We start from the raw sequence: 14,900 nt of genomic DNA, 5'->3' as shown, positions 1-14,900 counted from the left end.
CAGAAGGGGTACAATACAGTACAGCTCAGTGGACTGGAGGATGAAGACCAGAAAAATACTTTTGGCTTTTTTACATAAGGGTCCTCTATTTTCAATTCATCAAAACATTTAGAGACATACAAATATACAGTAGTCTCATAAAAAAATTTAAATAAAAAATTATATATATAAAAAATAAAATAAAATTATAATATATATATCCTTTTTTGCCACAAATATCGGTATCGGTGGCAAATTTTCATAACTGTGCATCCCTATAACATTACATAATTATGTTGCAACCTTTGTCTATAAAGCAAACAATTATATAAATATGTATATGTAGTTAATGGAGACAAAGGCAGAATTTGACTTAATTTTTTATTAAGACATGTTTTTATATGGGTCGGGACTAGGGGTGTAACGATTCGACGATTACGATTCTTCAGGCAACGATTCAATGCATCATGAAATCTCTTCATTTGACCACGATTCGATGAATTTCCTATACATTTTCTATCAGTTAATTCCCCCAAAAAAATGTAATACACAAATGTGGCTGGGGGAACTGATTCACTCAGCATGAATGGACTATAGGTCAATAAAAACAATACACACAAAAAGAAAAACACAAAAGAAAAAAAATTAAATATATATTTTTTTAATTTCGGTTATAATCGATTCTAACATATTCAAATCGATGCATCGAATCAAACACATTATAATCGATGCATTTCGATTAATCGATGCATCGTTACATCCAGGGGTGCAGTCGTAATTTTAGAAGTGGCTGTACTCTGTTTAAATGTCACCATGTGCACGTGCGCTCCCGCGCATACATGTTCCCTCTCGTGTGCACATAACGGATGATTATTATGCATAAATAGTAGGAAACATATTTGTATAGGAAATTACTAGTTTTAGTTTAGTTTTTGTAAATATTGCCTAGAAATATAGAGGCTGAAAAAGGTAGCAGGATGTAGCCTTCAATATATAAAGAAATTATATTGTCAACAGATATGGTTGAAAAACAAACAATGTTTTAAATGTAATTGTTGATACAATATTGTAGTTATTTTTTTTTATTGAATTAACTTAAACTAGAAAAGTAAATACAAACTAAATTAACAATGTAACTTACAGTTTACAGAAGGACAGTTTCCTTCTGAAGCACAACTTAAGAAATGTCTCATCCTTCCAGTCGGGACCATTTGTCACACTGAGGTTCCACAGCTCAAGCAAACCCCCACCAATTGGTACAGCGCTCGCCGCTTGTATTTTGGTTTTGCATTTCTCGTTCTTTGTTATGCTATTGTTATGCAAAGACTAGGTGATAGCTGAGTACCGGTACTTGGTGCACGGACGACGAGTCGAGTGAAAGTTGTGAACGCATTTTTGTGCGTGCACATCCGTGCGCGTACTTCTGCTCAGAAAAATGCTGGGACGGCGTGGTACCACTGCACCATAGCATGACCACTGCACCCCTGGTTACACCCCTAGTCGGGACACTATAAAAAATACTATAGAGAATTGTCAGTGCTGTAAAGTTTAAACCTTAGACAAACAAAACACTTTGCTTTTATGAAATACTGTAAGCAGTCATTTGAGGCTTTTTAAAAGCAGCACAATGAACACAAATCTGTCAGTGCCGAGTCCGACCGCATCTTAAATAACAAACACTATTGCTTGTTGTAGTTAACAAAGAGAGGCAGAGTTAATGAGGCGTATGACGTTTGTTGCATTGGAGGCGCAAGATTTTGCAGTTGGGAGGGGGGGATGAAAAAAGATTTGATTTCTTTTGTTGATATATTCTAATTTTATTTTCCTGTTCGAATCCCATGCCCACCGAACGAAGTTTCGAAGTATTTAAGACAGCCCTACTTTTTACACCCCTGGACGCCCCTGACCCTCCCCCTCCCTCTCTTGCCTTTCAGCAAAGGGAAAACCACGTTGCTCAAACACATCGCCAACAGAGCCCTCACTATTCCCCCCAATATCGATGTGCTGCTATGTGAACAAGGTATGTAATTTCCTGCACATCCTACACCTCTGTCTTTCTATGCATCTTTCTCCCCAGTCGAGGATTTAGTGTCGACTCATTGAATAGTCCATTTAATCGACCGATCTGTTACGTCGTTATCCCCCAGCATTGTCTTTTTGCAAATGAGTGCAGTCATTCAGGAGGACCTCCTCAAACCCAATACTTATTATTATAGACCAAAGCATATTTGTAAATATTATTGTGCTCATCACTTTGAAGAAAATCACTCATTCACCCCTCCATCCTGGCAATTTTGTCCATCTTTTACGTTTTATTATGTCGGATTGTGAGATGGGGAAAGATCGTATCAGACTGGGCGATACGAGGCTGCTTCCTGCGTCAGGCGATACGAGGCTGCTTCCTGCGTCAGGCAATACGAGGCTGCTTCCTGCGTCAGGCGATACGAGGCTACTTCCTGCGTCAGGCTGCTTAAACCTAAACCCTAGCTCTTTTTCAATGTGGTCTCTGTCTGTCTCTCCCTATGCAGAGGTGATTGCGGATGACACTCCTGCGGTCCAGGCAGTGCTGAAGGCAGACACCCGACGTCTGAAGCTGCTGGAGGAAGAGAGACAACTACAGGCCCTGCTGGAGAAGGGAGAGGACAGCGTGTCAGATAGACTGGAGAAGGTGAGGGTTAGATAGACTGGAGAAGGAGACAGTCATATAGACTGGAGAAGGAGAGAGTCATATAGACTGGAGAAGAAGTCGTATAGACTGGAGAAGGAGAGAGTCATATAGACTGGAGGAGAGTCATATAGACTGGAGGAGAGTCGTATAGACTGGAGAAGGAGTCATATAGGCTGGAGTAGTCAGGGGGCCAATCCGGAAAAGTGCTTCCGTTAACACTTTTGCTGCCATGTTTGGGTAGAAGCTGTCAACATATTTTTTTGGTAAGAGGGGACCTATGCAAGATGTTCTAGGGTGGTTGACAAGTTTGAAAAATTATTTTGTGACTTTTAGAGGACATTTCAGGCCAATTTTTCAGATTGCCTGCCAGAAATGACATGCCCACAATAAATATAGAATATCTCCCCAATCACAAGGGCCATATAGATAATCCTGGTATCAAAATAAAGGTGACAGCAGTGGGATGGCTGCAGAAGTGTCAGAATGTAAATGGTTGTTACTGTGTCAGAGAAAATAGAGCTAGACCATTGAAAAAAAGTCCAAAATTCAATTTCCGCCTAAAAGAAAACATGTTTTTAGAGTGAATATCAGCTTGGAAACATGAGATAGTAGCCCAAATAATTAAGGAATCATGACTCCAATGTATGCTAGGTACTTTTGCCAAGTTAGAGCACAGTGATTTGATACAGTGCAATACTACACAGGTTATGTCCAAGAGGAAATCTATATGATTCTCGAAGTGACCTTTCGTGCTAATGCTTTTTGACTTTTTTTTTTCTTGATCCACTTTTTCTCCTTTTTCTGTTTTTCTCCCATCCCAATTTAGTCATGCCAATTCCCCTCTCCCCTGTCCTGATCGTTGCTCGCATGTGCCCCCCACTGGTCGGTCGTAGGGAGGGTTGAAAAATCTATCGCATGTCCCCTCCGATACATGCAGAGTCAGCCAGCCACTTCTTTTCACTTGCCAGCGCGGTGTAACGTGTGGGAGGCTCACACTACCCTCGACATCTCCTGTCCTTGCTGTGCAGGCGCCCTGACCGACCTGTAGGAGTCGCTGTTTACAACGACCAGATTACCACCCATCGACTCCCCTCCCACTGACTCTGCCAATTGAGTCAGTATGACGGCCGGACCAAGCCGGAGGCAACGCTGACAGCCGGATTCGATACCGGTGTCTCACGTGTTGGTGACGAGCGCTTAGACCGCTGCGCCACCCAGCCGCCCCGCTTTTTGACTTTTTAATGTTGTATTTTGACAATACACTTGGATACCATGATAAGACAAAATATTTGTGTGGATTACTGAGGATCGATCATCCTCCCAGTAATGGAACCATTGTATGTGTAACTGAGGGGTACAATTCCCTGACTGTATTGATAAGTATGGTATCATTAAACCACTACCGCTTTATGTACTTTAATTACTGGCCATACAGTACACGATATATGAATATGATGAACACTTCCCACAATGAAATCGGTTCCAGTCAAAGGTATTAATCAAGTATTTAATGGAGCAAAAGGTACATAGGATACTTTACATTATTCTTTGAATGCACTTGTAAGGCAAAGGAGTATGCGTAGGCAAATCAATAACGAATGTCCATTCTCTGGTTACGCAGGAGGTAATTATACAACCTGAATCTTAGGGAATTATATCTATGGTACACTAGTAATAGCGGGAGATACTGGAAGGGGTTCCCACTGGTTGTAAGCCAGCAAGGGGGGTAGAAGATCTGTCGGTAGTAGGACGTCTGGTCAACGATGACTAGGGAGACTTCAGGTACAGAAGCCGGTGCAGTAGTCTCTTGATCCACAGACGAATACAGCTTGGTTCTCTTGTAGACTGTAGCTCTACAGTGAAGAAAGCTAGGCGGCCTCAGGCTCTCTGAGCGCCGACTCGACTTGACTCCTCTCGGGGTAAATCCAACACGTGCAGGCGTCGGCGATTATCCGCTCCATAAATCATAGGACCAAAGCAAATATATTCCAGCCGCAAAGGGCTATGTAGTCGTCGGGTAGATTAATCCAGTGTACATGTCCATACGGTTCTCGCCTAGGTCTCCTCGGGTGAAAGCGCCATGCGGTCGGCCCAGCCTGGATAAGAACTCTAGCTAATACGAGAAAGCGTTGGAGATGCTGGTCACTATAGAATTCTAACCGCACGATACACTATACACAAATAGACTATTAAAGACTCAATAGAAATATGTCGCACTCGACGGTATAGCGCCAAACTCTGACAATTCAGTTACTAATTCGCACGCGGTCTCGATGCTCTATTCTGAGGCCAAACAGGCCATACTTCACCGCACGTTGTATCGTGGGTGAGGCTTCACTTAGTGGGTAACATACTAAAGCTAAGAAGGGGCTTCTATATTCACCTGCGCCGTATTTATACGCACGGTGAACAAATAGTGCCACTCTCATTTCTGTCGCCGTATCCCTGGGCAGGGCCGGGGCAAGTACAGACATGTCGTGTCCGTGACTTTGAACTTGGCTCCGGGGGCCGGTCCCTGGCGCCGGTGGACCACTGTCCAATAGGAGAATGAAATATTATGGGCTGGACTAAAGGGATATTCCGTGTATATGTACAAGGAATATACAAGGGATATCAAACGATATACAAATACTATGCAATATATATCAATAAATAAATATATATATTCGGTTTAATCTGATCCTTTGTAACAGTATGTATACAAAATATTACATAAAACATAAATAAAAACTAAAACAATAAAATGTATCCAGTGTTAGGGTCGGAAGGAACCAGAGCAACTCAGGGGTTAGGCATGTTCAAGCCAAAATGCGTGTTTATTTGGAAGAGGGAGGGACATTTCTGGGACGTGTATGGTGCAACTGGAATTTTGGATATGAAATGTGTCCCTGACCATGTGTATGAGTGCAAAGCGTGTGTAGTGCATATTGTGTGCAGAATGGGAATGTTGGAAATGTTGTTAGTGTGCGTGTAGGCTATGGCGTGAGACAAGGTGTAGTCAAGGCAGCATGGGGCACTAGAATCCTGGGCCCTCATTTATCAACGTGGCGTACGCACAGATATGTGCGTAACCCGTGCGTACGATAATTTCTAAGCAAAGTGTGGGATTTATCAATTTGAACTTGTGCTTGACTTTGTGCGTATATTTAAGCACAGGTCGGACCATGCGTACCGGCGCCCAGCGGTAGAATATGGGGACTGCAGACGGACGGCATAGCTCTCATCAGTTGCATGCATTAGTTTCAACGCGGAAATAAGCTTGACTGACGTGTTCTGTATGACCCCCGTAATTCATTATAGTTCATTGTGAAATAGCGATAGTAGTGTAATTATTGTCAAACCCTAAATAGCATGTGGAATAGGTCTTTCTCTCAGAATGAATGCAGCATATGGTTTATATATAGCGTTATCGGATGCACCGACTGCGCTCGCAGGAACTGTTTTCAGAGATAGCATCAGATGGGGATGAATGAATGAATGAGGGGCAGTCTAATTGCAGAGAGAACATAATATTAACTAGAGTCCACTACCCGAGACACCTCCTTTATTTGTACCGCAATTTGGGACCCAAATTGGAGCTATAAGCTTAAAAGCTTTTCCGTGCTTATTAAATAAGCACGGCTCTGCAGGGTCCAGCTGCAGAACCGGAGAGACAGACAACAGAGAGACAGACAGACAGACAGACAGACAGACAGACAGACAGACACTGTTCCACAGTGTGTGTGCGTGTGACTACTAGTCTCCTAGTAGAGACTTTATTATTTATAAGGTCTGTCTGTCTGTCTCTCTGCTGTCTTTCTCAAAATAGTATAAGTGCTATCTTGGCCCTGAGAGCGTTGCTCTCCGGCTCTGCAGCTGGACCCTTCTCAAATCAGCACGAAAAAAGCTATAAGCTTATAAAACTATTTAATATGCTAAACTTTGTTTTAAATTCTTTAATTCACATTTGTTTATTTCATAAAGATTTTCCCGACAATGCTATCTGCCCCGACCAGATCCGTGACTCTGTTGCGATACAGATTAATTATCTACTCAGAAAGCTTAAAAAACTATTTAATATGCTAAACTTAATTTAAAATTATTTACCGTAATTCCTCTAATAGTAACCCCGGCTTGTATTTGTTTCAACTGTAGCGGGTACCAGACTTGTATTAGGAGGAGGCCTGTATAAGAGGGAGGCCTATATTTCAAATTTTCAAACGGATCATAATGAATAAATCAACATTTTGTGTCAGTTTGAACCCAGTAAAATGTACTGGGTTCATTTATTAAAACCAAGTACTGTATGAAATAGTAAACAGTGCAATTACAGGTGGTCACTGGTCATTTCAACGTTTTCAAAGTGAAATCAAGTAACTAGCTCAGTATGCAGCTCAGTATATTAGTAACCCGGCTTGTATTAGGAGGCCGGCTTATAATTGCTTAGCTCAAGAGCGCACCCGGCCATTAATAGAGACCCGGCTTGTATTTGAGACCCGGTTACTATTAGAGGAATTACGGTAATTCACATTTGTTTATTTCATAAAGATTTTCCCGACATAATGCTACCTGCCCCGACCAGATCCGTGACTCTGTTGCGATACAGATGAATTATCTACCCAGAATAGTATATAAAGTGGCTATCTTTTATGCTGTAGATCACTGCTGGTACGTGCGTGCAGAACCTTTATTTCAGCGGGGACTGTACGTATTTATTTGGCGTTACTGTACAATATGTGTGTATTAAAAGACTGAGCTGTCTTTTATTGTAATATAATAATTATTCATATTAAAAATAAATGAGGAAAGGCATTCTTATTCCAGCATGCATTAATGACACCAACGGGCAACGGCAAAACAGTGGTTAATGGTCTTTATTAGTGTTTGCGGTGTCCAGGCAGCAATGGTCTTTTAGGAAGTTAATAGATATAATATCCAATGTCACCATGTACAACACGCTTCCCTCGGCTTAGTCCACTTTTCCACATTTCATGGGGGTGGCCCATTACCGTATATGGTTAATCGGGGCGGTTCTGGTATGCAAATACTTAAAACAGTGCACAAGCTCCAGCTTAGGAGCAAGGTGATATTTATCAAGACAGGTGTCCGTAGGACCTGTGTACGCACGTGTGATAAATCCCGTTTTTTGTGTGCGTGCACACATTCTAAATTCTGTGCTTAAGAACGAAAATAGAATACTTTCTAAGAAAACTTGATAAATGAGGGCCCTGGTGTCTATGAGGATGAGGACAGGCCCAGGAATCCAATGGGGCACAGGAGACACTGAGGAGGAAAGAGACACAAGGTCAGAATGGCACAACAACTGGATGCATAGCAAGGTAATAAACTTGGTAAGTCTAGAATCTCAGGTACATACCGTTAGGACCTAGAAGGTTCTTCAGACTCAAGGTTTGCTGGTTACAGACGGCGATCTGTACGCCCCTGCGCCCTCAGTGCACGTGCTGATGTGGAGGGCTGAGCATCGCACACTGAAGATCTCGTTGTTGATGTGCTTTTTTCTGGCGGCCGCACCACAACATCCAGATCAAGATCGGTTTCTTCACCGTTAGTCTCTTGAATGACATTGGAGTTCATGCACCACTCTGCACTGCAATACAGGCCTCTTCTGCGACAGAGACACTGTCTGGTACTGCACTGACTTCCACTTTCCTTGCATCCACACACTGTCAGCTGTACGCATGTGGATTGTACAGGTTCCTTTGTAAGAAGCATGGGGACCAGCATACCATTCATCATCTGCCAACCACAATTGGTGAGGGCAGTTGTGGATGTGTCATTAGTGACCGTTTCCAAACCCTCGTTTGGTAGTGGGCCCTCTTGAGGTGCATTGACGATGCATCTTCTGTTGGTGGTAATGTATCAACATTGGCTTTAAGTTTTCGAAAGAGTGCAGCAAACTTCTTGTATCGAGTTGCTGGTTGACTTAAGGTCATAGAGCTTACATATGAACTGTTCTGCCAAAGATGGGGAAGTGGTACTTGGTACTTCATCCTCATCAAAGTTGTGGAGAAGATGCAGGTACTGCTGGAACACTTTCCATGCTGTCCTTTTTCCAATTCTGGTGAACTAGCTCGTAGTATCACATCCAGTGATGGCATGAAATGCCAACAGACCATCGAGCATCTCATTTGGTAGTGTGATTTGATGGACTTTGATGTAGCTTGGCCGTGGTTTGTTAGCTGTTCCTGCTTTTATCCAAACTTCTTGGCTTAGTTGGTTTGCAAATACAAGTAGTAGCAGCAACGCATGTGTCTCGGCACTGAATGATGAGCCTCTGAAACCCTTTTGTTGTTGCATCAGCTGCATGTAGTAGTATGTGTGTATCCACTTCTTCATGTGTAGCTTGTAGGGGAGATACATCAATCCCAGCTGCTGGCGTGACTTTTTCAGGATCCTCAAACCCTCCACTGATAACAATTTCCTCATCATAAAGCTGCACATGATTCTCAAGTTCAGTTGATAGGAAATGGGTAAGGTTGGCTTTGTTTTCATCCATTTCAATGAAGCTATTCCAGTTAGCAGGTAGCTTTACATCTCTACTCACAATTGTGCTAACCTTTCAGCGAAATATATCCCTGTCAGGCTTCACACACTTTGATCGGAGTTGTTCAAGCTTGGTATCTGTGCTGTATAGGCTTGAGAATGTTTTCGGTTTTCTCTTGGTGAGACTGGCGTGGAAGTCTGTGTTCATTGTGCCCAGTCGGTTTTTCACCAACTCAGTGATTGTTTTTTTGCCAGACTCTGCAGCATGTGTAAGGTCATTCAGTATCTCTTCTGAGGCAACATCACCAGTTGTCAGGGACACTAAATCATACATATGCTCTTGTTGGAAGACGTTGTATCTCTGGAACTGATCAACAAGTTGAATGACATCGTGATTATCCCTCTTGATTCTTGATTGAAGGCAGTCTTTGTGTCTCCTCATCATCGTGTCAGTCCAAACAGGGATCTGGTATCCTCTGCCAAGGATGCACGTTCATTATAGGTGATGGACCAACGATTTCTTGCTGGATAATTTCTAGTGATTCCTATCACTCCTCCAGCAACCTTTCCCGTTTTATTGATGTGTTCAAGGCGAAGGCCGAAAGGCACCTTGTTGAAGCTGTGTTTGGTCTCCTTGGCTACAAAATCACCATCTAGGAAGCCCTGGTAGACCTCTGGTGCTGTCTGTGCCTGCTGTTCCATGTCTGCTATGAACACAGCACCCCATCTTGTGTAATGGGTGTGATCATGCTCTTGAAGCAAACCAAGGCATCATGCTCTTGAAGGCTGTCATGTACAGGTTTCCAATCACCACATCTCAGTGCCCGGGTGAACGCAAGGAGAATAGACACAAGGTCCATGTACTGTCTCCAGAAGGTAAAGGTTGGCTTGTCTTCATAGGCCTTGTCAAACTGTACAAGGAGATCTTGAATCTCCCCAACTTTCAGCACAAGTTCCTCATAGCATGCTGAAGCTGCTTCCATTTCTCCACTTCCTACCACCCATTTGTTTGAAGTGTATAACTCTTCTGCTTCACTGACATTGCTGCTGTTTTTTGCTGTATCAACCCACAGCACCCCATGTGGTAGGCTATGATATTGTTTTACCATTGGTTGATTTTTTTTTATCAATAGTTAAGATCATACTTTCACATGAGATATATTAAGGGATAATATTACATAATATTACATTATTATTATTAAGTTGTTAGAAATTACAGAGCAAATTGTCACTAATTTGGCAGCATTGTGAATTTTTTTTCCGATTTTACCACTTACAATGATAGAATGATTAAATGACCCAAAAAAATCATTTTCAAAGATGTCAACATAGCTAGGCCATATGTCAAGGGGTTAAACATGAATACTGGATAGGTTGACAGCTTCTACCCAAAAGCGATTACTTAAGTTGCAATATCAGTGTTGGCCCCCTGACTAGAGGAGAGTCATAGACTGGAGGAGGAGAGAGTATAGACTGGAGAAGGAGAGTCATATAGACTGGAGAAGGAGCAAACATGGGCTGGCATTAGGGGGCCGGGCCCGCCCACAGAGTCAGCTGTGCCCACCCCGTTACATTTTTTATTTTATTTTTGGTCAACTATCCAAATCCTTAGTCGGGGACAGCCCTAGTGGGCACTGATGTCAACAACAACACTACTGAAGCTAGCACGGCACTCTGTGAGAATGAGTTTTCTACCCTCAAGAACGTCTTTACAGAACATCGCCTTAGTATGCTTCATCGATGCAAGGCCAATTTAATTCAGTTGGCATTTGAGAAGGACTTAACAAAAAAGTTCAGGAATGAGTGGAGGGGCAGTGTTTTAAGAAGATTTCACTCTGTCCCCAAACGCCGCTTGCCGCTCTACTAATGATGGTGAGTAGCCTGTGGAGGAATTTTGTTTGCTTTTTATGCACCTTATTTTTTTCAGTTCAGTTTTCAGTGAATTCAGAAGTGTTGAATAAATGGAAACTTTTCAAAGATATAGAATAGAATAGAAATGTATTATCCTGAGGGAAATTTTACACTGCAAATCACTCAACATTAAACATTTAGACGGAACAAGTCACAAATAAGAATAACAAAACAAATGGCCTAAGAATAGAATAAAATGAAATAGAATAAAAATAGAATAAAAGATACAGTAAATAAAAAAATATATACTGAAGTCTACAGTAGGTGTAATATTGCACAGTGCTGTTTAAAAAGTAAGAGTCCAGGAAGATGGTAACTGTCACTCTGTGCTCAGTGATGCATTGTATAGTCTGATGGCTGTCGAAATGAAGGACTTCCTGTGCCGTTCAGTGCTGCATTTAGGTAGTGTGAGCCTATAACATGCTCCTCCTGTCAGCCAAGTCTGTGTATAGTGGGCGGGAGGGGTTGCTTAGCAAGGTTCCTCCTCCCCGCCACCCTCGCTAGAGTCCAGCTCCACCCCAACCACGCTACTGGCCTTCCTGACTATCTTATCCAGCCTGTTTGTGTCCCCTGCTCTCAGTCCGCTGCCCCAGCAGGTCTGTTATATATATCCGTTCAGTCTGTTTTTGTATAAGTGAATGTTCTTAAGATAAAGAGAGATTTGATTTTTCAATTGCCTCTCTGCTGTTTAGTTCAGCACCGTGGGCAGCGCCAAGCAAGCCACAGCGCCGCTGTCGCAGCTTAAATGTATAAAAGGGAACCTGTGTTGAAAAACCATTGTGCCCCCCCCCCCCCCCCCCCCCCCCGAGAACATTTTATGCCCCCCACTAATTTGTTTCTGCAGCCTGGTCTGAGAAGGAGTCATAGACTGGAGAAGGAGTCATATAGACTGGACAAGGAGAGTCATATAGACTGGACAAGGAGAGAGAGTCATTTTTTTTTGATCCACTTTTTCTCCCATTTTCTATATTTTCTCCCATCCCAATTTCGTATTATCCAATTCAACCCTCTCCTGTCACGGACGCTGTTTCTTGCCTCCCACAAGCCGGCTGCAATGTGGACTAAGTCATACATAGCACAAGTCCCCTCCGGTACTTGAGGTAACAGCAGTCGCATCTTTTCACCTGCGCAGCTCGATCTCTCAGTGGCGAGGAGTAACGCGTGGGAGGCTCACGCTGCCCCAGACACTTCCTGATTCTACTGCGCAGGCGCACCAACCGACCTGTAGGAGTCGCTGTCCACAACGCCCGATCCCCACCCATCAGTTTCCCACCCCCTAATACGGCCAATGTGTATTAGTACGGACGACCAGCTAAACTGAAAGCAAATGTGGAGTGCTGGGCTCGAACTGACGAGCCCAGCGTCTCCAGCATTTCGTGGCGAGTGCCTTGCCCACTACGCCACGTAGCCGCCCTCAAGGAGAGAGAGTCATATAGACAACTCCTTGGTTTCCCCTTCCCCCCCCAGGTCAAGAGTCTGGGTGTCGTCCTCGACAGCACCCTATCATTCCATTCCCACATCAATAACATCATCCGGTCTGCCTACTTCCACCTTCGCAACATCAACCGCCTCCGCCCTTCACTCACCCCCAACAGCGCCGCAATCCTGGTCCACTCCCTCGTCACTTCCCGCTTAGATTACTGCAACTCCCTTCTCTTTGGTCTCCCCCACAAACTCCTCCATAAGCTCCAACTGGTCCAGAACGCTGCTGCCCGGATAATCACCAGAACCCCTGTCATCAGTCACATCACCCCCGTCCTACGCCAACTACACTGGCTTCCCATTAAACATTGCATAGACTACAAAATCCTCCTCCATACATTCAAGGCCATTCACAACCTCGCCCCTCCATACCTGTCCGATCTCCTTCACATCAACATTCCCACCCGGTTCCTCAGGTCTGCCTCCTCCATCAACCTGACCGTCCCCCCAGCCCGTCTGTCCACCATGGGGTCAAGAGCCTTCAGCTGCTCTGCCCCCCGCCTCTGGAACTCCCTCCCCCCCCGACATCAGGAACATTGACTCCATCATTCCATTTAAATCCCACCTCAAAACCCACCTGTTTAGGCAGGCGTATGTCTGATTTTATTTTGTCTGATTTTATATTTTTATTTTATATTTTAATGGATTGTGATTGAGAATTTAACTGTTTTTAAATTGTTGTACGGCGACCTTGAGTGCCTTGAAAGGCGCCTTATAAATAGAATGCATTATTATTATTATTATTATTATATAGACTGGACAAGGAGAGAGTCATATAGACTGGACAAGGAGAGATGGTCATATAGACTGGACAAGGAGAGATGGTCATATAGACTGGACAAGGAGAGAGAGTCATATAGACTGGAGAAGGAGAGAGTCATATAGACTGGACAAGGAGAGATGGTCATATAGACTGGACAAGGAGAGAGAGTCATATAGACTGGAGAAGGAGAGAGTCATATAGACTGGAGAAGGAGAGAGTCATATAGACTGAACAAGGAGAGAGTCATATAGACTGGACAAGGAGAGAGAGTCATATAGACTGGACAAGGAGAGATGGTCATAGACTGGACAAGGAGAGAGAGTCGGGCGACCGGGTAGCGCAGCGTCTACCACCACAGAGACAGTGGGATCGAATCCAGCTGTGGTGCTTCCGGGTTGGCCGACCGTCCATACTAACACAATTGGCAGTGTTAGCGGGTGGGAAGCCGGCGTGGGTGGGTCCTGGTCATTGTAAACGGCAAGGGAAGGATCTGGCAGAGGTAGTGTGACCTTCCAAACGTTACTCTCCCAGTGAGAGTCCGCGCTGCCAGGTGGGCTGGCTACACATGTGTCGGAGGAAGCATGTGATAGTCTCCACCCTCCCGGACCGATGGTAGGGGGTAGAGTGCGCAACGACCAGGAAGGGGATTGGGAATTGGCATAACGACTAACATTGGGAGGGGAGAAAAACGGAAAAAAGAAGGGGGAAAAAGATAATAAAAAAAAAGTCATATATATAGGCTGGACATGGACAAGGAGAGTCATATAGACTGCAGAATATGAGGGTTAGATAGACTGGAGAAGGATAGAGTCAGATAGACTGGAGAATATGAGGGTTAGATAGACTGGAGAAGGAGAGCTCAACTTAACTCTCATATTGTTTGTATGTATACAAGGTTCGATGTATCTTTATTTGTTTGTTCCATGCGACTATCCTGTTGTAACTTGTTGGAAGCACTGGAGGCAATATACATCTCTGTGCAAATAGAAAAAGTATGTATCATGTCTTAACTCTTCCTCTTCAAAGGGCTAGTAGCTGACTTGTCTCAAAAGTGCTTATGTTGTCTCCTAGGTGTATGAAGAGTTGAGGATCATCGGCGCCGCGGCCGCTGAGGCCAAAGCACGCAGGATCCTGGCTGGTCTCTCTTTCACTTCTGAGATGCAGAACAGACCCACTAGGAAGTTCTCTGGAGGTTGGAGAATGAGAGTCTCTCTCGCCAGGTAAACTATACCATACCATGTGGTGTTGTCTACCTCTTTGTTGTCCTCTAGCCATGTAAGATAGGAAGGGTAACTGGCCAGGGTGGTGTTCTCCTCATTCAGCTGCTGGCTTCTCACAGCCTTTTCCATCTCCTTCAGTAGTGTTTTTTTTTTTGTCTTTTTCCCCCTCCATTTTCCGCCGATTTTTCTCCCATCCCAATGTTAGTCGTATGCCAATTCCCAGTCCCTTCCTGGTTGCTGCGCACTTACCCCCCACAGTCAGATCATCTGGGAGAGTGGAGGCTACCACGTGCTTCCTCCGACACACGTCCAGCCAATCACCGCTTCTTTTCACCTGGCAGCGCGGATTCTCATTGAGAGGGCGTAGCGTGTGGGAGGACCACACTATCCCCCT

General features: G+C 43.9%; 1 protein-coding gene across 4 annotated transcripts in view; it reads left to right on the top strand.

The window, feature by feature from the left end:
- abcf1 (ATP-binding cassette, sub-family F (GCN20), member 1) overlaps positions 1 to 14,900 on the top strand; it is a 112,355-nt gene that overhangs the window by 81,411 nt on the left and 16,044 nt on the right. For all 4 annotated transcript variants that reach the window (XM_084311736.1, XM_084311735.1, XM_084311734.1 and 1 more), the window contains 3 exons: positions 1,914 to 1,999; positions 2,508 to 2,647; positions 14,358 to 14,506. In XM_084311736.1, coding sequence (XP_084167862.1) covers positions 1,914 to 1,999; positions 2,508 to 2,647; positions 14,358 to 14,506 — 375 coding nt within the window. The remainder of the gene's footprint in view (positions 1 to 1,913; positions 2,000 to 2,507; positions 2,648 to 14,357; positions 14,507 to 14,900) is intronic.

The sequence above is a fragment of the Notolepis coatsorum genome (assembly GCF_963971535.1).
Source record: "Notolepis coatsorum genome assembly, chromosome: 4".
NCBI lineage: Eukaryota > Metazoa > Chordata > Actinopteri > Aulopiformes > Paralepididae > Notolepis > Notolepis coatsorum.
The sequence above is the reverse complement of the archived record's forward strand: the minus strand, read 5'-3'. Positions and strand labels throughout refer to the sequence as shown.